The sequence below is a fragment of the Muscardinus avellanarius genome, assembly GCF_963383645.1.
Source record: "Muscardinus avellanarius genome assembly, chromosome: X".
Taxonomy (NCBI): Eukaryota; Metazoa; Chordata; class Mammalia; order Rodentia; family Gliridae; genus Muscardinus; species Muscardinus avellanarius.
Genome location: NC_137792.1, coordinates 114,389,760 through 114,415,321, shown reverse-complemented (window position 1 = coordinate 114,415,321; position 25,562 = coordinate 114,389,760). Strand labels below are relative to the sequence as shown.

The 25,562-nt window shown below is 37.6% G+C and overlaps 1 protein-coding gene across 1 annotated transcript; it reads right to left on the bottom strand.

Annotated features, from left to right (window-relative positions):
* Positions 1-9,448: 9,448 nt before the first annotated feature.
* LOC308279042 (uncharacterized protein) lies at positions 9,449-10,084 on the bottom strand (the record flags this gene model as incomplete). Its single annotated transcript, XM_080719008.1, has 1 exon — positions 9,449-10,084. The coding sequence occupies one exon, from the start codon at positions 10,082-10,084 to the stop codon at positions 9,449-9,451; it is 636 nt and encodes a 211-aa protein (XP_080575134.1).
* Between the last annotated feature and the right edge of the window lie 15,478 nt (positions 10,085-25,562).

The window sequence follows — 25,562 nt, the reverse complement described above, 5'->3', positions numbered from 1 at the left end:
GCAAAGATTGCCTATGTTAAGTTCAGAAAAACTAAAATCTAGACCTTTACAACATTCTGCGGTGATAGGAAATAACTGGGTAGTGCAGAATTAAATATCAGTTAAACTGGGTGATGCTTATCTGGGAGTGGCAGTCAGGCTTCTAAAAACCTCGCCCATCTACAAGGCAACCACAAAACTAGAATTTAAGGGGAAAACTTCTCACCAGCCAGATAGAAATTTTGTCAAGTTTGCCAACTTTTCTCAAAGATTATTAACTTAATGCTCTATGAAAGCTTTAACATTTCTAGCTAAACATTTCCTTGTTTTCTGTTTCCTGTTAGCAACTTTCAACGTTGCCCTAAACTACAGAAGACAAGGACTCATAGACCCAATAAGAACCATCCAACCATCTAACAATAAGGAAAATGATATGGGAATGCCATCAAGGTGAAAATTGAATTAGGGAGTAACAATGCAGAGACAGAGTTAGGGAAAGCATGACACTTTCTGACAAGATACCACAGCAAAACAGTGCACAGAGGGTCTCCAGGTAATGGAGGAGAAACCTCTGCAAAGCTAGAATGGAAGGGTAAGAGAGGAAGAAGGCTGAGGTTGATTAATGGAGGAGCTACATCCAAATATGTGTAAAAGTACGAATGTAGCATGGTCAACCTCGACACTCATTGTTGGGAGGGGGAAGGGGAAGTGGAGGGAAGAGGGCACCAAATACAGTCTGAATGTATGCCATTTTCCATACGATCAACATAAAAATAAAAAAATACTTAAACAGATAAAAAAAACAGTACTGACCAACTAATGTAGTTACTAAAGACCTATACCAAACAAAAAAGGATTAAATTGGTTTTGCTAAAAAAAAAAAAAAAAAAAAACATACCTTTTTTTACTGGGGTTATGCCCAGGGTCATTCTTGTTAGGTTTTTAGGCGCAGTAAAAAGGTGAGAGAGACCGGATGCGCTGAAAAGAATTTTAATGCGGTCTTCTCTCTGGAATAGGGACTGGACCGCTCCTGGAGACCTTCGAGCTCCTCCTCCGCTGGAAAGGAAATGCCCTTCCTTTTAAGGTTTACGTCTTGTGGGTGGGGCTATGCGTGGAAACACCGCTGCCCCTCTCGCGATATCGGCTGTCTCGCGATATCGCCCAGCAGAGTCTCCTCCTTTTCTAAGGTCCCGCCCCTGGTTTACCTCTGAAATACATTCTCAGCCCTACTTCATGTTTTATTTTGAAACAGGGTCTCACTAAGTTGCTGAGGCTGTCCTTGAACCTGCAATTCTCCTGTCTCAGCTTGTCGAGTACTGGAATCACAGGTGTGTACCAAGAAGCCTGGCCTTCTATCTACTGAAGCTGCAAAGCAAATATAACACCTCAGAGTCCCACCTAAAATGGTGAAATATTTTGATGTTTTGGTAATTAATAGGAAAAATTCCATATCCCTGACACCCCAGACAAGTGAAATTTCTTGTTCACTAGAAGTGCTTCATTTGCCAAGCTTATTTAGTGAATCATTTAATACAATTAAAAATATGCTATCAAAAAACTATTGTGTTAAAAAAAATGAGCAAGCTGGGTATGGTGTCTCACTTGTAATCTCAGCATTTGGGAGGCTGAGACCAGAGGATCATGGTTCGCTAACAGCCTCCGCTACTTGGTGAGGCCCTCTGCAACTTAGTGAGACCCTGTTTCAAAATAAAGAATAAGAAATAAGGCTGGGCATGTAGATCAGAGGTAGAATGCCCCTGGGTTCCATCCTCAGTACTGCAAAAACTAAATAAAGAAAAACATGAGCTAGAGGCTGGGGTAAAATAATCCAGATGAAAAAGTCACAAAGCGGTTTCTAGTCAGGAAGAAAGGCATGAAGACAAGTAAGTAGTTCAAGGAAGATGGTGAGAATTCAATGGAATAGGCACTCTGGGGGATGGTTGAGCTCTACATTCGGCCTAGGGAAAATCTGGACTAGCAAGATTTGAGTTGATCCTGAAGAATTGAGCAAATAGAAGGTACAGTGAAATGATATAAATATACAAGAAACTTCAGAAAGACAAGGATGAGAGAAATTCTCTAATGTGCATGAGTAGATTCATAATCATATCAAAGTCAATCACTAAGCCAAACATGAGATGGAAGGAGGGGGAAGAAATTGGGTGAAAAGTGGGAAAGGGCTAAATGAGTGATGTGTGCATGTATGCCTCTACCATCTTGTACTCCATTAAGATGGATGACTACAATACACCAATAATAATAAATAAATAAATAAATAGGTGAGTATTCTGGTATAGCTACAGAATGAGAGGTGTGTTTAGAGATAAGGTGGGAAATGTAATTTAAGATAGCTTTGAGTTCCTAGATGAGTTTTTAATTTTGTTCTGTAGGCAAGGAGTAATGTCTAAAAGGGTTTGAGCAACAGGATGATATAAGGAAAACTTTTCCCAAGGAAAATGAATCTAGGATGGATAATTGCTGCAATCATTAAGAGTGCTTCAGTATACAATTTATTTTTTAATTACCCAAATGCTGAAAATTAGTATTCTCATTGCTGTGACCCCAAATGCCTGATGAATAAAACTTAGAGGAGGGAAAATTTATTTGCTCACAGTTCTGGAGTTTTCACAGTCCATGTTAGGCCTTATGAAATTTGTGGAGCTCAGGAAATGGTGGCCAAAAGCAGAGAAAGAACATGAATAGAGAGACTCTCCTCTCACATCATGGAGGGCCGAAGCAGAAATAACAATAAAAGAAGGGACTCTATATAATTCCCCAGGCCACACTCCCAGGGATTCACCTTCTCTAGTTACACTACCTGCCTACCTTACCATAGGATAAACCCATTAATCATTAATGGATATCTCATCATTTTACAAAACTCTGAACACTCCTACATCAAATACATGAGCTCTTTCAGCAGACACCCCCACATCTAAACCACAGCACCCAGGAAATCATAAACTGTGTCCTTATTCTTTTCATAAAGTATTTATCTGGCTTAAAATAAAACCAGAGACATATAATTTCAGAACTGTAAGTTTTCTTATAGCCTGACCCCATTCATGATACCAACAATGAACCTAGGATACATACAGGGGGGAAAATCTTAACCCAGGATAACATGAACAGTTAATAGCTTTTAGAAAATTAAAAGTATCTTCTTACAGGTGATCATCATGTAGATAACCCAAGAATGGATTCCATCTGGTCAAATCTAGGTATACAAAATCCTGAACATATTGTAGTACATCAAAATTTTTCAATGATTAGGAATAATTGGAAAGTCTTGGGCTTATGTCTAAATCTTGAAAAATCATTCCTGGTAATATGGTCAACTAGAATTTCTATCTAAGAGCATGATGCTCTATTGCAAAATCTTTTCTGGCAGGGGATATGGTACATTTCCTTGCTATTGTTTGCTGTCTATTTATTACAGTACTAGTAAACACACTCTGAATTGTTTATAAGCCTTTATGCTATTAGTGAGGACTCATGACACTTCTTTGCAGCGATTCAGTCCTCACTTTAAGCTAACAGAGGCATCATGGTTAAACTATGTTGATAAGAAAAAACCACAAAACTCCAAAGTGAAGCTTTCTGCTCAGTGTGACTTCAGACTAGGAAAAAGTCTTCTATTTAAGAAATAGGATGCTCTCCCTAAAATGCAGAAGCTAGGGGAAATGGATCATAGGAGGGACTCTAGATGATGGAGAAACTAGAGAAAGCAAATAAGGTGACCCAACTGAGGGAGATTGGAGGGGGGAAGGGAAATTCCCTAATGTACATTCACAAACATATCAAGTCAGTCATTAAGCAGAACATGAGTAGGAGGGAAGGGGGAGGAAATGGGGTGGGAACTGGGTAAGGGCTAATTGAGTGATGTGTGCATGTATTCCTCTACCACCTTGCACTCCATTAAGGTGTATGGAGTGTACAGTACACCAATAAAAAGAAAAAAATATATAAAATAAATAGATAAATAAATAAAACTAATGCCTAATGCTTCTGATTTGTGTTCACAGATGTTTTTCACAAGAAACAAAACATCAGAGAGCTGAGGATCAGAAATCCAACTGCCAGAATGAGTCAGTCAGCCCTTGGGTTTTTCATTTGTAAAATAAGGTATTAGTGATCTTTAATGTTTTTCTTTTTCAAAATAATTCCTTTTCCTCACGTCTGTCTTCTTTATCTTCTTCAGGTGTTCATCAAAATTCACCTTTTTAACCAACCCATTCTATCTAAAATGTAAGTGTACTTCTTTTAATATTATCTACTCTCTTTTCCTGCTTAGAGAACATAATCACCATCTCAATATTATATATGTTGCTCTTGTCATTTCCATCTCATCCAAAAGAACAGGGAGAGGGATATCACAAGTTCAGGAATTTGGATTTGTTCCATGTCATGAACCTAGAACATGCACTTTTCCATAGTAACAAATGTTTATTGAATGAAAGAATAAATGTTATTTCTATTTCAAATATCATTGAATCTTGAAATTATAAACTTTTGCAGATGACATGATCATACTTAAAGAGCGAAAATACTCAGCTTGAACTGCTAATCTAATTTAGCAAAGTGTCAATATACAAAATCAATAGAGTCTCTATGTACCAATAACAAATTTGCTGAGAAAGAAACCAAGAAGAAAGTTCCATTTACAATATGCTGAATAAATAAAATAGCTAGAAATAAATCTAACCAAGGTGGTAAAATAACCCTAAAACAAAAATTATAGAACACAAAAAAGAAATAGATGAAGGCATTAGAAACTGGAAAGAGAGTGGTAGTACATGCTTGTAATTCCAGCATTTAAGGGCTGATACAGGAGGACTGTGGTTCGAGGGCAGCCTCCGCTGCTACTTAGTGAGGGCCTTTGCAACTCGGTGAGACCCTGTTTCTAAATAAAGAATAAAATGGGGCTAGGGGTGTAGTTCAGAGGGAGAATGCCCCTGGGTTCCATCCCCATTATCGCAAAAAAAAAAAAAAGAGGAAAGAATAGGCAGAATAAATGCTGTCCAAATAGCCATGTTACCAAAAGCAATCTACAGATTCAATGCAATCCCTATCTACAGATCAATGCAATCCATACCAATGACCTTCTTTACACAACTAGAAAAGACAGTCTCAATATTCATATGGAAGAACAAAAGACCTAGAATAGACATAGCAACCTTGAGCAATAAGAACAATGCAAGAGTCATCCCAGTACCTAATTTCAAGTTATACTAGAAATATAGTAGCAAAATAGCATGGTACTGGCATAAAAACAGACTCAGTTGAGCATGGTGGCACACATCTGTAATCCCAGTACGTGGAAGACTGAGACAAGAAGATAGCCAGATTGAGGCTAGCCTCAGCAATTTAGGGAGACCCTCATCAACATAACAAGAGCCTGTTTCAAAGAATAAAAGTACTGAGGATATAGCCCTGAGGTAGAATGCCCATAGATTCAATCCCAAGCACGCAAACACACACACACACACACACACACACACACACACACACGTGTGCATGCGCAACTCATAGACAAATGAAATAGAAGATAACAGAGATAAATTCAAATACAGTTAGCTGATCTCTGGCAATGGTGACAAAAACACATGTCGGAGAAAACTCAAACTTTTCAACAAATGGTACTGGGAAAATTGAAAATCCATGTGTAGAAGAATGAAATTAGACCCTTACTTCTTGCCCCGCACAAAAGTCAACTAAATATGAATCAAAAGCCTAGAAATTAGACTGGAGAGTGTGCAATTGCTGGAAGGTAACATAGGACCAATGCTCTAACATACAGGCATAGGCAGAAATTTCTTCAGAGGCATAAAGCCCCAGGATCAATCCCCAGTATTGCCAAAAAAAAAAAGAAAAGAGAAAAGAAAGAAAAAGAAAAGAAAAGATAAATATATGTTTTATCCAATGTTTGTCTTTTGGCCACAAATTCATCCTTTAAGTATAATGCCACTAAAAATTGTTTACGACATTTTGCTTTATATTCAGTGTTCAGAGACATATGATGATAAAAGTAAAGTCTTTATTGCCTATAGAAATCTCCCACTTTCACAATCTGCATAATTGAACTTTTTGGTTTAAACTACAAGAGCTTCTGGCCAGAATTCAATACAAAATCAAATTTCTGTCTTGAATTTGGAAAGCCTATCATTTTTTATTAAATTATAGTTATACTATCTCACTGTAGATATAGTTTCAATATATGTATTTTAAATATAAATATATTTGCATGATATATAATTTCAAAATACATTTTGTATAAACATATAATTTTAATATGCATATTTAATAGTGTTCAGAAGAATTATGCCATGGGCTTCTATCTTATTCTTATAACAAAACATTTTCTAAAAGTAACCGTAATGTTGAGTTTTGAAGACAAGGCAGTAGAAAAATAGAATTTAGAAATTAATTTGAATTCATATGTTTTCTTTAATATGTGCAGGATAGGGAGTAATTGGGATAAAAAAGAGACTCCAGATGATGAGGAAAAAACCTTTAGGGAGCCAGGGAGAAGATATAAGGGTAGAGATAGAGGAAGATTTAGGTTCATTAATAAAAATACTACCATAGACTATGTGCATACATGTGAATATATACCAATGTCAATCTGAGTAGTCTGTTTTGGGAGGGAGGGAGGGCACCAAGAGCCTGTGCATGTCTGTCGTTGTCAACATGATTTACATTATGATGTGAGACTATAATTCACTAATAAAAGCACAAACAAAAAATCTAGAGCTTTTACTACCAAATGTGTACACGGCTGAAATCACGTTCCAATTAATAAAGAAAGCCATTTAAAATGAAAGAATAATAAATATTTAACTCAATGGATTATGGAGTAAGGGTATATTTTCTTAAGAATAAGAGGCAATTCTACTAATTAAGAATGAAAATTTTATGGACCAATTATGTAACAATTATGAAACATCAGATATCTGATGCCCTCAAGAAAAGTATATTCCAGATATATAAATGGCCCAGGAAGTTCAGCTCCTTAAGGTGTGCTGGGTGTGGTGATGCATGCCCATAATCCCAGTTACTCAGGAGGCTAAAATAGGATGATGGTATCTTTGAGACCAGCCTAGGAAATTTAGAGAAATCGTGTCTCAAAAGAAAAAATAGAAAGGGCTGGGAATGTAGCTCAGTGATAGAGCACTTGCCTAGCAAGTGTGAGGCCCTGGGTTCAACCTCCAGCATCACACACAAAAAAATAATATTTATTCATAGACAAACATCTTATACTCTGGGTATGGTGCATGGCGCATGCTTCTAATCCCAGTACTTGAGAGGCTAAGACAAGAAGATATAAAGTTCGAGGCCAGAGGCCGGGCGTCGCGGCGCACGCTTGTAATCCCCGCGCTTGGGAGGCAGAGACAGGAGGATAACGCAGCTTCGAAGCCAGCTGCTGGCTTCAGAGACCCTGTTTCCAAATTTTAAAAAGTATAAAAATAGGTACTGGGAGTGTAGCCCGGAGGTAGAAGGGTTTCCAGGAACCCCAGTACCACCAAAAACATAAAAAATAAAAATAAAATTCGAGGCCAGCATAAGCAACTTAACAAGACCCTGTTTCAAACTAAAAATCAAAAAGGGCTGTGGGTATAGCTCAGTTGTACAGTGCTTCTGAATTCAATCCTTAGTATCACACACAAAACAATATTTTATAGGATTTTCTTAAACTGGGATTACAAGCATGTGCCACCATGCCCAGGAAAATGTTTATACAACTGAGTCGTTGCAACTTTTTTTTTTACCAATTCCTAGAAAATAGGTTTTTTCATAGAGGCTGGAATAACTGTCAAACCTCCAGTCTGTCCCAAATGGTCACCTAACAAATCTATCCCCACAGTTAGCAAAATATTCAATAAGTGAGAATCACATAGCTTTCCTGGTCCATTTTTCTTTCCTGTATCTCCATTTCACAAATCATGCTTCTTGGCATCCTTCCCTTTCATTGGAAAGGAAGAACCATTTACCACCTGGGTTTTTCCTGGAACCACTCCTGGTTCTTTTTAAGTTCTTAGTTAATCTCTGTGTCTTAAGTCTTCCTGCCCTCTTGGCAGTAACCCTAGAATTGGCAAGCATTGGGTCAGTGTTCCTGGCAGAGTCCGTTGTCTATTGCCTGAAATAATGGGAAGAGATACCACCAGTCCGTAATTTTACTTTCTCAGATTCAGTGTGAAAGACTTTTAAATTGACATCTCCATTTGGGGAAGGAATATAGATTAAACTTAAAGTATGCTTTGGCCATCAAGCTATTCTAGGGACACTCCTTTGGAGTGTGAATGGTGCATTTCCAGTTCCTTTCTTTGATGTGTGAAAAATGAAAACATCATGGGAAAACTGCCTTGGTCTCCTGGCTATGACCAATTGTTTTACTTTGTTCCCATTCTCCATAGGACTAAAAAAGTAATCAAAGGAGGCATAAAGAAAGTTAAGATTCTGCAATCTGCAATTATATTGGGGAGAGAAGCAAGAAAGGAAATAAAGGTGCTGGGAAAATTCTACCAAACGTGGGTCCATTTTCAAGATGACTGTTTTATGCCCCCTCTGCTTCAAGCTCAAATACTATCCATTCCCCTTCCTAGAACCACTCAAAGCCAAAATTTATTGCATTCACTCTGCCTCTATGCATCTCCATCATCAAATATCCTCTCCTTCCTTTTCAACTTCAAAATATCATTGTACTTGATTTCAAAGCTAGTTACACAAACTTTACAGAGCTATTTTTGTTTAAACACTTGATCCAAGCCCCTCAATCATTGAGATAGATTTTTTTTAAACATAAGACAGAGTTGGCCTAATCTTCCCATATGTTTCCATGTTAATTTTGAAAAGCCCATTCCTTCCAAGTGTCTTCACTTTAACAGCAGACATCTTGCAAGGTTAGCAATTTTTTAGTTGTAATTTAGCCACCCAAAGGATGATACTCCTTAAGATTATCTTCCTCTAGAATGATTCTCAGCACCAAGATCAATATCAAGTCAGGGTTGTCAAAAATAAAACCAATAGGTTATGAAGATTTTTTTCATTTTTATTTCTTAATCTTAAGTAATTATCTCTCATAATTTTCAGGGCTGGGATATCAAAAAATCTATAGGGCAGATTTATTATTAGGCTAGAATCTCAGGCAACATTGATGCAGCAGTCTTGAGTTTGGAATCCACAAGGCAGACAAGCATCTTGGAAATTTAAGGATTTCTGTGTCACAGTCTTGAGGCACAAATCTTTCCTCCTGTGGAAAACCGAAGTTTTTGGTCTTCAGGCCTCGTGGTGTTTGGATGATGTTCACACACTATTTGAGGTCATCTCCTTTGCTTAATGTCAACTAAATGTAAACGCTAATCACATGTACAAAATGCCTTTATAGCAACATCCAGATTAGTGTTTGACCAAGAAACTGGGTGCTATACTTAGACAAGCTGACATACACAATTAACCTTTCAAGGAGTTTTCAAGGTAACACTCGGCAATATATTTTATAAAAGAGATACACGTTGAAGAGCCTTAAAAGTAGTCCAATTGGGTAAACAAGTAATTTCAGCAGTTTTGTGGCTGTATAACAGACATTTAGCAACAGCAAAGCTTGCCTGTGAATGCCAAGATAAGAGAGACTATGGTCTTTGAAGCACTCCATCTGATAAAGGAAGCATTCGGTAATTATAGCAATCCAGATAATCTTAGAAACCACCTTGGCACATCTAACAGTCCTTATGTGGCGTGTCTCTACTGGAAGGAAAGTGATCAGAAAGGCCTCCAAGCTAATGCAGCTCAGTAAAAGGGAACTGATATGTACATTTGCAATCTGGAAATTCTGTCTCAAGGTTGATTGAAAAGACGATGATAACATTTCATTCTTTATCACATCTTCGATCATGGCAGAAAAGATGCTACAGCCAACAAAGATGTCTGCCTGAGCTATGTTCCTAATAAACACTGCAGTGGATTTTCTGGATACCGAAGGTAAAAACAATATCAGGGTGACATATAGACTGGCAAATAATCCCAGCAGAGTGACAATGATGTTTGGAGAAGGCAGGACTAGATACTGGATATATTTGAATGTCAGATATCGCCGGAAGTCTTTCATATGGTCTCGATTTGTAAGAACACTAAGTTGGACAGGATTCCTGTATCGAAGTAGAGAAGAAAATAATATAAGGCTGTATGTAAAAGAACAACTTATAGTCACTTAAAACTATGTTTGGAGCACAAAATTAAATATTCCAGCAGACTAACGTGTAAATATCTTTTCCATGGTTACACCTGGTTTTGTAGTGGGTCGTGCCGCCATGTAAAATTATAGCTTAGCTATGATTGGAAATCAATGGCAAAGACAAAATTTCTGTTCTAATGTTTTCTGTATATAAACTGATGTCTTTATTTGTGTTTGATATCACTCTTCTGATTATCTTAAGCAAGAAACAGAAGAAATTTTCCTGCTCAAATAGACATATGCATTAATATTAGAGAAAAGAACTTGAGGCAGGTGTCTGTTTGATGAAGGATATATTATTCTTGGTTGATGTGGTGGAAAGAGGTGGAAATCTTACAACTGAGTTTCTTCATGTAGAATGAAAAAAGAAGAACGCCTGAAACCTAAGTGTTTTCCATTCAAATAAGCAGAAATACTGGTCAAAATAGTTGGCGTGGTGGCACTCGCTTATAATCCCTGCTCTTGGGAGGCTGAGATAGGAGGATTACAGGTTTGAAACCAGCCTCAGCGACTTAGTGAGGCTCTCAGCAACTTAGTGAGACCCTGTTTCCAAATAAAGTATAAAATAGGTCTGGGAGCATAGCCTGGAGCTAGAAAGCCTCTGAGTTCCACCCCCAGTACCACCAAAAAAAAAGTAGTATTTGTTCTATAGCCCCCAATAATTCTTCACAGTGGTATTCTTCACCTTTGAAAGGAACATTCTCTCTGCTAATATGAATCCTCCTTTATGTCTTCTAAAATGTTCAACCTTGTGGCACCAGCACAAAACTTTGTTTGAGGTAGGTATTCAAAATGTCATTGACATGTTGAACCTCCTCATGAAGAAAGCATGAAACACTAACCACACAATCCAAGTAGTCTGTCTGTCTGTCTCTCTCTCTCTCTCTCTCACTTAGATAGTTGGAAATAAGAGCTGGGTGTGGTAACACATGCCTATAATCCCAGTACTTATGAGGCAGAGACAGGAAGATTGCAGGTTCGAGGCCAGCCTCAGCAATTAGTGGGACACTCAGCAATTTAGTGAGACCCTGTTTCAAAATAAAAATAAAGTAGTGGTGGGGGTGTAACTCAGAGGTAGAATACCCCTGGGTTTAATCCCCACTGTTAGAAAAAAGTTGGGAATATTGGTGAGCAGATAGTAATAACTTTGATTTATTAATGTGTCATGTAAAACAACAAAATTGGAATTTATATTGATATAAAACCTGAAGAAAGGTATTGTGAAGAAGTTTTACTTCAAAAAAAGCTACATTAAACTGGGCATGGCGATGCACTCCTGTTATATCATTACTTGGGAGGCTGAAACAGGAGGAACACAAGTTTAAGACAAGCCTCAGGAACTTAGTGAGACCCTCTTCCAAAAGAAAAAAGAAAAAGGCCTGGGAATATAACTTGAAGGTAAAATGCTCCTGGGGTAATCTCCATTACCAAATAAAGAAAGAAGAAAGAAAGTTATGTGAGTATTTATGCCCATGATAAGTATCTTAAAATTCCATGCATGCAGTTTGTTCCTCATCTGTAAACCAGCTAAAAAGATCATTATTTCCAAGATTTATCACTAAGTGAAATACCCACAGAACTAATAAATTCAAATGCTTTCAGAGTTCAGAAAAACAATCTAAATGAAATATTATTAGAAGGGACTAGTTAATCAAGTCTAGCCTATCATTGCTATTAAATAGTATTGCAATAAATTTTTATTTTCCAAAACCCAGAGGTCAGATCATTCAAATTTTAAGTGTGGGAAATTAAAATTGTTTCCTCATTTGTTCTGTGTCTTGATTTAACAGCATGTATACCAAAACCCAACTGTCAGTTTGCAACTTTTATTTTTAGCCCTACAAATGTCATACTCAGGAAAGATGAAAATTATAGCCAAATATTGCTGACCAACATAGATGCAAAAATCTTCAAAAACTTTAAATTCATTGATATATTTAAAGAAGCATACATATGATTATGGGATTTATTCCTAAAATTCAAAAAAGGACCATGGTTTCTTTTAATATTTTACACTTCCCTATGAGATATAGTATTACTATCCTCTTTTTAGAGGTGAAAAACTAAAGCTTAGGTTCAGTAACTTATCCAAAGTCACAACATAAAAAGGAGGAACCACAGAATTCAGGTTTGTCTGTCAACCAAACTTTTATTCTTTCTGTCAAGAGTCAAGAGGAGCTTATATTTTGATCTCTTTTATTAATGTGGAGTCATAAGCTGGAATGTCAACACTCAACAAGTTAAAAAAATCAAATTTGGTGTTTTTCTTTTCTCCCCACCCTGCAAAACATTAAAACCTTCATTCTCATTATTACATTTTAGAATCCTTAAAAGATACAAATTCCCAAAAAACAGAAGATTCATTGACTCTTTCCAAATTCCTTGTGAAGTATGTAAAATTTAGTGCTTCTCCTTAAGGCAAAACACGTCTTGAAATGCTTTTATTTCTCCTATTATGGAAAGAATGAACTTACATATTTTTGTTCTTCCTCTCTGGAAAGATTGCTAATTAGCCAACAAGGTTTGTATCAGAGCCAAGTTGTTAGGCACCCTTATTAAGGAGCTGATTTTGCAGGCAAACCATTCTGTCTCCCCTCCACACATCCTATACCAATATGTTCAAATACAAGTGAGTAATGATTACCAGCCATTAAGCAACTCTGACATATGCAATTAGTTTTTTGTCAATCAAAAATAAAAATTAAACCAGACCAAAAAGTCTCCCCTTACTTTTCTCTGGTCAGCAATGTGATGTTTTCCTTCTACTCAAATCAATTCTCTCTTAACTTCACTATTTTTTTTGAACAACAACAAAAAAGGGTCTCATTAAATTGCTGAGGGTCTTTCTAAATTCCTACTGCTGACCTCCAACATTTAATCCTCCTAGCTTGCCCTCCCAATTACTGGGATTGCAGGTGTGCACCACTGCACCTGTCTGGCTTTTATACAGATGTTTCCTGTATTTCATGCCTCTTCTTCCCTTTCTATCTTTACTTCTCCTTCCTTAGTTCAGAACTGTATAAACTCACACCAGGATCATTGCAACAGTTCCCTATTTGATCTCTTATAAAACAAATGTAATACATTATATTTCAAGTAAAGTGGCTAAAGAAATGTACTATGGAGCCAGATGGCCACTGTCCAAATCCTGGCTGTAACAGTTATTCAACTTTTCCATACCTCAGTTCCCCCACCTATGAAGAGGAGACAAGAATAGTACCTAACTCGCTGGGCATGGTGATCTATAATTCCAATACTTGGGAGGCTGAGACAAGAGGATTGCAGAATTAAGAGCAGCCTCAGCAACTTAGTGAAACTCTGTTTCAAAAATAAATAAGTAGCAAGGCGTGGTGGCGCACGCTTGTAATCCCAGCATTCAGGAGGCTGAGACCGGAGGACTGTGGTTCATGGACAGCCACAGCTACTTAGTGAGGCCCTCCTCAACTTAGTGAGTTCCTTTTTCAAAAATAAATAATGAAAAAATAGGGTTGGGGGTGTAGCTCGGTGTTAGAATGTCCCTGGGTTCCTTCCCCAGACCCGTAAATAAATAAATAAATAAATAAATAAATAAATAAATAAATGAATGATAAATAAATAAAGGCTGGGGGTGTAACTCAAAAGGAGAATGCCCCTGAATTCGATCCTCACTATGGATAAAAGAATATATATTCCCTAACTCACAGGGAATTAAGGATTAATTGTGCTAAGTTACAAATAAAGCCCTCAGAGCTATGCCTGGCACTGCAAGAGATATTGTAATTATAGTCAAAAAATGATCAGGTGATGCCCTGCTAAAAGTCCCTCAGTGATTTCCATGAGCTGAAAGATAATGGAAGCTCTTACATGTGATACTTCATGATCTGCTCCTTGTGAGCTTCTCCTGAGCTGTCTCTCACCACCCTCTAGCTCAAACTCTGCACCCCAGTACACAAGAACACAGGCCCCCAAATACTTTGCCAATTCTCTCTTTTGTGCATAACTCAATTTATATGATTGTTTCCCCTTGAATTTGTTTACTCAGTAACTACTGATTATCCTTTAATATTGCCACTCTCCATGGTGACTGTTATTAGTAATGGTATTGCAATTATCATGATTGTTTAATGGGGGGGGCTGTGATCTTGTAAAGTTGTTAAGGCTATGGATTTTAGAAAAAATTAGTGATTCCCACTTGTCATTTATGACCTAAAATCTCTCATGTTCATAACATATTGAAAGGCAGCAAGTGATTATACAAATGTTCAATAAGAGTGGTTGTATTAAAATTATCTATAATGAAAAATTTGTATTCTGTCATCATCTCTTCCATGCTGGGTTAGATGTGCCTTCTTTGTGCTCCCATAATACCTCATGAGTATCTACCCACTCAATTTACTCATAATTTTACAATTATTCATTTAATTTTACTCCTTTAAATGAGGAATCCCTTGTGGACAAGAAAAGGTCTTATCCTGTCACAATGCAGACACGTAATAGGTAGTCAGTGTATTATGACAATTAACAAATGATAAAGGCATGTCTTTAAGCTTCTCAATCATTCATTCAATATACCTTTACTGGGCATCTTTTTTTTTTCAGGTATGGGGATGGAACCCAGGGGCATTTGACCTCCTAGCTACATCCCCTGCCCTATTTTTTATTCTTTATTTTGAAACCAGGTCTCACTGAGTTGCAGAGGGCCTCACTAAGTAGCTGAGGCTGTCCGTGAACGGCGATCCTCTGGTCTCAGCCTCCCAAATGCTGAGATTACAAGCGTGCGCCACCACGCCCGGCTACCAGGTATCTTTTAATATGGCAGACAAAAGATATGACAAGCGGAAGAATACGAAGATAGGTGAAACACTGGTTTACTGGGGACTCAAAGCCCCACATACAAGACAAAGAAGTACATGAATAATTACAGTACAAAGTGATAAACACAATAAACCCATATTAGCAATGACTGACAATGTTACTTCCAAGCTCTTCTTGTTCCTTCTGTCCTCTCATTCTCATCTACTCCTAATGCACCTGTCTTCACAAATTTCCTTCATATACATCATTATCATGCAGTCTGAGGAGTTAGAACCTCAACTGAAATATTTAAGGAAAAAGTTCCTGGAAATTTATAAAGCAAGAAAAGCTTTATGCACTTACATCATTCCAGTGGCCTCAGTAATTGACCCTGAAGGAAAAACATAAAAAATAAAATTGCAATAACAATAAGAGTTTTTCTATGACCACAATCCCATATTTTGAGTAAATACTATAAGATACCCATGCCATGCTATGTCCAAAAAATAACCCCCTCAAAACCTGCTAACTCTAACTTTTCATTTTACAGTATTTACTTAAATTTTGTATGGATTACTTAAATCCATAATACTTAAATACTTAATCCATTAATACATAATTACTTAATCCATTTACTTAAACACATTCATTTAACTAACATTCTAGACATTGGGGATAGAATAATGTACAAAACATGCATGCCCTGTCTTCACCAAGCTTACAGACAAGTATGGGAGACAGGATATTGAAGAGACAGAATTATGATACAGTTGGATTAGTGTGTTTTAAATAGTCTTACTATTTCCATTTTAAGTTAGTGCTAAGTCAGATTGAAAACCATTGGGACTCACCCTTGGCCCTCATCAGGCAATGAATGTCCCTATGTTCTCATAAATAAAACCTATCCACTGGGGTCTCATGATGACCAGATATCTCTACCAAAAGTGTAGGCATTCAGACAGCTGACATAATTACCTAGCTGGGCACTGTCGGGCACGCCTGAAATCCCAAGTACTTCAGAGGTTTGGACAGGAGGATCACGGGTTTGTTGTCTGTCTCCAACTTAGTGAGGCCCTTCATAAATTAATGAGATCCTGTTTCAAAATACAAAAGTAAAAAGGGCTGAGGATGTAACTCAAAGGTAGAATGCCCTGAGTTCAACTCCCAGTACTACACACACACACACACACACACACACACACACACACACACAATTACCTAGTTTCTGGTAATGTGCCACGGCAAAACTCTCATTTTAGCAGTAGCTTTCTAGACAAGTAATGCCTTGATATATGATCTGTAATATTAGTTCTCCTGAATTTCATGAACTCCAAGCAATATAAAAAGGTTATTTCTAGTCGTAGACGTCTTTGGGATCACCTTTTACATTCTGCCACATACTTGTGGATGCATTTCTCCACGAATCTCCTGCAAGTTCTCTCCCCTTTCTTGTTACCTAGCAGGCTTCAGGGAGCAGTTGGTCACTGTGAGAAAATTAAAAAAAATCCAAGATATTGATGGGTCCTAAAGAAGGGGGAAAAGGATTTCAATGTAGCATAAATCAATAAACACATATGAAGTGCCTATTATGTATATGACAGTGTGTTAAATGCTGGGTAAAAACAGATGGGCTCAATCAGCAAGATGTTTACAAGTGGAGTAAGTGTGAAGGCCCTGGTTACAATCCGAAGTACTGAAAGGCTGGAAGGCCAAGAAAATAAAAATAAAGACAAAATGTCCCAGAAAATATAGCCCTTACTTCTCATTTTGTTTAACAGAACTAGGACCACAAAAGACAACCATGGTCAGGTCAGGTCTGGAATCCTGTCCACTGACCATACCTAAATTTTGTTCTCCCCATACCCCCATTCCCTTTTGAGACAAGGCCAGATTCCTTGTTCCCATTTCAAAAAAAAAATCCCTGGAAGTTTCCCTCTAGCACAAAAAAGTCAATAGCAATATATTTGTCAAGACATTTTATGCCTTTGTACATCAGAAAGGGGATTCCTTGGTGAATAATACTGAGGGAACTGGGCCAGAGCAGGAAATTGAGTCAGACATCTGGTGTTCAGAATCATATAGACAGTTATATCTCCTTATCTGAGCCAGGGATACCACTTCAAAGACCCTTGCGTGAGCAAATGCGTGCAAATGTCAAGTCACATATCACCTCAGAAGGATGTGGAAGCCAGCAACTACCAACCACACAAAAGCAAATACATGTACTTCAACTTCTATCAAAAAACAACCCAATTTTGCTTATTACATTAATTGTGGTAATGGTTTCATATGGAGAACACATGTATATGTTCACATATGTTCAAACCTATAAATTGTATGCATTAAACATGTGAAGCATTTGTCTAACATTTCTACCTTAATAGCCATTTAAAATGACATGCAAATAAACTTCCAAAATAAAAATGCAATCTGTAACCTGCTTAGCTGAACTGAAAATGGTTCTTCTAGCCTATTTACAGTGGTCAAGCTGAATTATACACAAAAAAGAAAATACCTATTTATTATTTTATGGGAAGACTGAGTTAATATTTTATAAAGTCAGACTGTCTAACCTGAAAATGGAAGCTGCACTGCCAGAGATGGTAGTATTGACTATACACTTTAGCTCCCAAATAAGAAAATCTAGTATCTCATCAGCATTAAGTATAGCACCAAATTAGGGACATTTAGGATGAAGGTATCCTAACCTCAATTAGTTTAGAGCACATTCAGAAAGAACACTGACAGGCACCTTCACAAACACATACACGTGAAAATCTGCTAACCAAGAATAGTGGGAAATAAGTGTTAAGCACTCAATGAGTAATACTTGGAGGCAACAATTTAAGGCATAAAATCATGTTCCCATCTGTTGGCAATTCAGTTACATATTTTTCTTCTCAACTAACCTTAGACATATGCTTATAGAAATTAGTTCCAGACATGCTCAATGATTCTAATTAGACGTTTTCAAAACGTAGATGTTATACTCACATGATGATGGAGACTCCAAACAGACATTTGTCGTACGGTGTAGTTGAATGGCACCGGGGCAAAGTTCTGTTTATATTTCTTCTTCCTTGTGATCTACTTAGCTGTAAGTCATGGGTAAGCTGTTCAATTTACATGGGTCTGTAACAAATTTGCTCACAGCAGATTTCACAGGAAATATCTGAATCACCACTGCTAATAACTTTTTGTGTAATGTGGAAAAGATGATACTCCCATTTTTGCTGCGCAACTCAGTAACAGCTTATTTTTCCCTTCAAAAACTTGAGGAATGTAGTCTTCTTTGGTTTGAACACCACCTAAAGTTTTGAACAAGTTAAAGCTTGGTGATCTCAAATCATGTGTGAAAGAAGGCGGGCTATAGGTAAACATATAAGCATATAATTGAAATGAATTAAAATTGATCTGCAAGGTAGATTAAGAGTCTTAAGAAGGATGCAATACCATGAAATTCAAAAGTTGTCTCTGTTTCCATAAGAATCTAATGGCAAGAAGTACAGCTTTTTTCTTTTTCCTTTTTGTCCTTTCTTTTAGTTCTGTGTGTGCTCCCGTGTGTGTGTGTGTGTGTGTGTAAGAAAGAGAGACAGAGAAGGGGAAGAAAGGAAAGGAAGGAGGGAGGGAGGGAGAGAGGGAGGGAGGGGAGAAGAGAGAAGAAGGAAAGGGAGAGAGCAAAAATCCAAACAGGTAAAGTAACTAAACTGGAATAAGAGCTTGCCCTGAGGCAAAAGAGTTTTAATCCAGAGGCAAACTTTTCTCAGACTGAAAATTCAAGTAAAAGCAGTTTCCAAATATTTCCAGCCTCCACAATGAAATTTAAGTAATATCTCCACCCTGTATCTTTGTATCTCATTTACATTCAGTTTTCTCAAACACACACACACACACACACACACACACACACCCCTATACATTTTTAACTATGCACACCCTTTTCAGATGGGAAAACTAAATACCAATAATTAATCCAGAACAAGTACCCACATTTATGGATTCTTGGTTACACACTCTTTACAGCAGACCAAATAAATGAAGAAAATATGAGATTACAAGGAGTTGGTACCAAGGGACTAGACCTAGCATGCAAGCAGGGGACATCCCAAACATCTGAAACTTTGAAACAGTGTTATCATAGCTTGTGGTACCGGTAGCCATGGTCCTTCCAGAAATAGTTCCCTGCTTAGAACATACTAAGTAGCTAGACACCTAGGTCAATACCATAATTTGGCTATTGTGAATTGTGTTGCAGTAAATATGGAAATGGATGTGTCCCTGAAGTATTCTGACTGTAATTATTTTAGAAAGAGACTGAGGAGTGGTATAGCTGGGTCATGTGGTATTTCCAGTCCTAGTCTTTGGAAGAACCACTCTACTGCTCTCCATGGTAGTTATATTAATGTGCAGTCCCATCAGCAGTGTGTAAGAGTTCCTATTTCCCCACAGTCTCACCAGCATTTGTGTGTGTGGTACTGGGGATGGGACCCAGGGGCACTGTACCTCCATGCTACACCACCAGCCCTATTTTTTTTTAGTCTTTTTATTTTTGAAACGAGGTCTCACTGAGTTGCAAATGGCCTAACCAGCTGAGGCTGTCCGCAAATCGTGATCCTCCAGGCTCAGCCTCCTGAATGCTGGGATTACAAGCGTGCGCCACCATGCCCAGCCTCACCAGCATTTATTGTTGCTTGTATTCTTGATGCTTGCCATTCTAACTAGAATGAAGTGGAATCTTACTGTAGTTTTGATTTTCATTACTCTGACTGCTAATAATGTCGACCCTTTCTTCATATATTTATTGGCCGCTTGTATTTCTTCTTTTGTGGAGTGTCTGTTCAGTTCAATCGCTCTATCTCTTGACTGTTTTTTTAATGTTGGGTTTTTAAACTCTGTATATTCTAGCTTTGTAAAAGGCACTAACAACTTCCATGACTCATCAACATATTTCAGATGATCTAATTTCTGCTGAGGTAAAATATTTGGCAGGCAATGGGGATGTGCCCCAACAGTACAGTACCTGAGGCACAGCAATCTCACACTGAGCCAGGAGTATACTCATACTGCAGAGAAAGAAACTGTTCGCAGCTGTTGGTTCACAATTGACTGGTTTGTCCTTAAGGATTTGCCATTAAAGAATGACGGGTGAACAGACCCCTGGTCTATTTCAATACATGGGCTCTGGCACCTGCTCTTTTTTTCTCTCTCCCAGAGCCAAGGGGTATTCTCAGCTTCTTTCCCTGATTAGCAGAACAAGGCAGCTGGTGCAGAGAACAGTAGGGGGCTCCAATTTCTATGGAAAAGGAGCAAACAGAAACAGTAAATAAATACTCTAAAATTAACCCTTGCATTAGATTTGCACGTAGCATTTAGGCTGTGACTTTTACTATCTCCATCCCTTATACGTGATCTTGTGTAGGGATTACAAGGTTCCACAAAACTCTTAGGGTGTCCCAGCGAAAGGGTATAATAAGGGTCCTCATAATAAGCTAAACTCTCATGTTCAGGAATTAATTAAATAAAACACTGATGGCCAACAATGCATTTTTTTGTTGTTTTTAAAGAGACAATGTCATTTTCTGGCTGCAAACACTTACCCCAAATCATTGTAATAGGCAATTCCTTGCCAAGAAAATCCAAAGGAAAAAGTCTAATGATGTCGTTAACTCTAACCACATGAATTTTCTAACTTAAAATATTTATTCCTACTTGGATAAATAACCAAGATCTAAAGAAGCTCGATATACATGCACGAGAGAGAGAGAGAGAGAGAGAGAGAGAGAGAGAGAGAGAGAGAGATATGAGATATCCTGGAGGCAAAATACTAATGGCAATGAATAAAGAACCTATGTCTCCTGTTCGCAGGCTCCTCTTTCTCCTACAACTTAAATGAGGCAAGCACAATAAAAGTTTATATCAAACACAGGATAACTTTTTTGTATCATATATATGTCATTAAATACATTAAACATCCCTCCCAACATTGTACCATCTCTACATGTGTTTTGTTTGTTTGTTTGTTTGTTTGTTTGTTTTGAGTACTAGGGATTGAATCCAAGGGCATTCTACCTCTGAACTACCACCCCCAACTCTTTATTTGGAAATGGTTTCACTAAATTGCTGAGGCTAAACCCAAATCTGTGATCCTCCTTTCTTAGCCTCCCAAATCCTGGGATTACAGGTGTATTCCACTGCACCCACCTTCATCTGTGTGTTTGATCATCAAGTTATCTATGACCCCATTAAAGTTAGCAATAAAAAATGTTGAAATAGGACACTGCCCAGGAGAGATCTTCTTGACACACCACATTAGATCGAAATCAACTCTTTGAAAACAATTCAATCAGTTGTGAATCTTGACCCCCATCTCTACTCCGAATTTCACTAGTTTGTCCCACAAGAAAAACATCAGAATATTTTATCAGCTGTCCCTCTGAACTCCAAATAGGGTCTACCCTATACCCCAACTATTGCCATGCACAAAGGCAGCCTTAAACCACTCCTCCAAAACTACCCGAAATAATTAAGGCACTGATTGCTGATTGGCTGTGGAGTTGTGTAACAGAAGAAGAGCACAAAGGTAGACTTCAGAGACCTGTCACAATTTTCTGATGTCCAGATTGATGTGACTCAAGTAACAGGACTTTTGCCACTTTCACTGCAAGCCTGAGTCACCCTGTAATCTTTTGCAACTTGTAAAATTATGTTTCTTTTAGCAAAGAATAGAATGGTGATTACCAGGGATCAAGGGGTAGGGGAAATGTAGAGATATTGGCTAAAAGGGGTATAAAATATCAGTTATGAAGGATGAAAAATCATGAGAACTATGTATTATACTGTATACTTGAAATTTGCTAAGAGGGTAGATATTTTGTGTTCTTATTATGCTAAAATGTAAAGAAGCAAGAACTATCGAACATTACTATATACCACATATGGAAATAGCTTTATGAAGGTAATGGCTTCCTCAATCAAATATCGATCCTCAAGACCTACCCTCTTCAGAGGCACAAAGATTTTACTTATTTCTTTCCTTATAAAGCACATGCACATTGTGACTTTCAGAGATTCTTAGGCTCATCAAGCCAGAGAATTCATGAGATCATCTATTACTACCACTTTCTTCACTTATCAGATGATGAAACTGAGCTACAGAAAAAAGGAGGCAATTTATTGTAGGTCCTACAACAAGTAAGCATCCGAGTTGAAGTGAGATGCTCCCTTCCTTACTGGCACAATGTCCTTTCTACCATATCTCACATCTTCCTTGGAGGCTACACACTCTGTTGCCTTGACTGCAAAACTTAAGGTACATACTGTTTTTGTACCATCTTTCATGAATCGACTCCACATTGGTTGAATTTTGCCTTCTTGGACTCTAGTGCTCTTTTGCATGGAATCGGAGAACTAGAAAAAGGCAAAATAGTTGAGATCATGAATATGCTTTGTTTAGCATTTGTCCTGTGGAGCAGAAAGCCCAATCGTTTATTTTTGACAGAGATGCTGTCAAATACGCTGTCACGTCCAATGTTTAGATGAGAATAAACATTTATATTTAGAAGAGACAGCATAAATAACATAAGGTTGAGTTGTAATATCATAAGTGAGGAACAATTTCACATTATGTGTCCTTTTTAAACAAAATATGTTATTTGAACCATCTTACAAAATATATAATGAATATGTGAAAATGTCATTTATCCCAGAGAAAAACATTTGTAACAATTTTAAATCATTAATAAATATAATAAATTCAAACAAAAGAATGCCATGGAACCATCAAAATATTAAGGCAATAAATGCATCTACTGAAATAACATATTTATACTGAAGTATTAAGTGGGAATGAAACAGAGTTTGAAAGACTATATATGAAATTGAAGAAGACACAAATAAGATATCCTGTGTTCATGGATAGGAAGAGTCAATATTGTTAAAATGCCCATATTGCACAAACCAACACACAGATTCAATATCAAAATCCCTATGGCATTCTTCACAAAAATAAGAAAAAACAATTTTTAAATTTGTAGGAAATCACAGAAGGTTCTAGTAGAGTATTTCTGAAGAAGAACAAAAGTGGAGGCAACATCCTGATTCAAAATTATATTACACTCTTGCCCCTAATACACTCACACAAGCAATGGCTAGCTACGTGAGATGATGGATATGCTGATTTGCCTCACCACAGTAACTGTTGTATTATCTACATGTATTCTATAACATTCCGTGCATCTTAAAAATACACAATAAAATTATCTATTTTTGTTGTTGTTGTTGTTGTACTGGGGATTGAACCTAGGACATTCTATCTCCAAGCTAGATCTCCTATCCCTTTTTTACTTTTTATTTTAAAGCAGAGTCTCACTAAGTTGCTAAGGGCCTCGCTAAGTTGTTAAGGCTGGTCTTAAATCTGCAATCCTCCTATTTCATCCTCCCAAGTACTGAGAGTCCAAACATATGCAACCACACCCAGCTTAAATTTTACTTTTAAAGAAAGAATACATGTGGTGTGCTCTCGTTGTTATGGGAGAAAAATAATTATAGATATTCCTTAATTTTGATTTGACATGATTTTTCAAATTTGTTGTGTGGGAGGATACTGGCAATTGAACCTAGGGACTTTCTACCTCTGAGCTACACCCCCGAGCCCTATTTTATTTTTATTTTAAAACAGGGTCTTAGCAGAGTATGGTGGCACACACTTGTAATCCCAGTACTAGGGAGGTTGAGACAGGAGGAGTGCAGCTCAGCTACTTAGTAAGGCTCTTCGCAACTTAAGGAGACCCTGTTTCAAAATAAAGTATGAAAAATAGTGCTGGGGTTATAGCTTGGAGGTACAATGCCCCTGGGTTCAATCTCCAGTACCACCAAAAAAAGGGGGTCTTGCTAGGTTGCTAAGAGTCTGCTAAATTGCTAAGGCTAACCTGGAACCTGCAATTCTCCTATATCAGCCTCCCTAGAACTGGGATTTACAGACATGTGCCACCACATCTATCTGATTTTTCAACTTTTTAATGGTGGGAAAGTGATACATTGAGTGAAAACAATACTTGCAATTTTTTTTTTTTCAGGGAGGATGGAACCCAAGGGAATTCGACTTCCAAGCCACACTCCCTGCCCGAAATTGTATTCTTAAATTTGAAACAGGGTCTCACTAAGTTGCAAAGGGCCTCACTAAGTAGCTGAGGCTGTCCATGAACCGCAATCCTCTGGTCTCAGCCTCCCAAATACGGGGATTACAAGCGTGTGCCACCACACCCAGCTCAATACTTGGAATTTTGAATTATGTTTCTTTCCTGGGCTAGGCATACATATGATACTCTTGCAATGCTGAGCAGCAGTAAGCCAAAGTTTCTAGCCAGACACAGTCCAAGGGTGAGCAATCAATATTTTGCAGTATACTGTGTTGCTAAGCTGTGATGTTCATCAGGTTAGTTATATAAAATGTCAAGTTATAATTATTTTATCAGAAATTGGCTCCATCATAAGTCAAACAACATAAGTGCATATCAGAATATATATTTCTTAAATATGGTGATACTTTAGTTTTTTGAGATCTCTCTCTCTCCTCTCTCTTCTCTCTCTCTCTCTCTCTCTCTCTCTCTCTCTCTGCTATCTTTATTACTCAGTCTTTATCTGTTTTTCTGTTTTATATTTTGGATTGTTTTCATTCTTGTGTGTGTGTGTGTGTGTGTGTGTGTGTGTGTGTGTGTGTGTGTGTGTGTGGTACTGGGGTTCCTGGAAGCCCTTCTACCTCCAGGCTACACTCCCAGACCTATTTTGTATACTTTTTTTATTTGGAAACAGGGTCTCTTAAGCCAGCGTGTCTGGCTTCAAACCTGTGTGATTCTCCTGTCTCCGCCTCCCAAGTGTGGGGATTACAAGCATGTGCCACCCCACCCCCCCCGGCTTTGGATTGTTTCCTAAAACCAGGGCCGTGTGACATATTACATATTCTTCTTTCCACAAAATACTGAGTAGATTTGTACTAACAGAAATTTGATAACATGAGAAATGAAATACTCTTTATATACACTATGATTTTGAAATGCACTTAATATCTATTGAAAAAGAGATAAAAAGAGACACCATGTATATCTTAATGAAATTTATAATTATACTAATAAAATAAATCTCTAGCTGGGCGTGGTGGCGCACACTTGTAATCCCTGCGCTTGGGAGGCAGAGGCAAGAGGATCATGCAGGTTCGAAGCCAGCCTCGCTGGCTTAAGAGACCATTTCCAAATAAAATATAAAATAGGTCTGGGAGTGTAGCCCAGAGGTAGAAGGGTTCTATCCCCCAGTACCACCAAAAAAACCTCTAATAAAAATAATAAGGGGGGGATAGACAGATACTGAAAGGTTAAGTATGGTTATCCATAGGGATAAAATGAGAAGTATTTTTTTCTTTTAGCTTGTTTACCTTTCCTAATATTTCCTAATATATTCCTAATATTTCCTAACATTTATCATTTTCACATTTGTAGTTAGAAAACTGAAATAAAATTTATTTTAGCCAGTAGAAACAAATTTATCCTGTAACCCAAGAAGGCTATAATTCTACCACCATATTTTT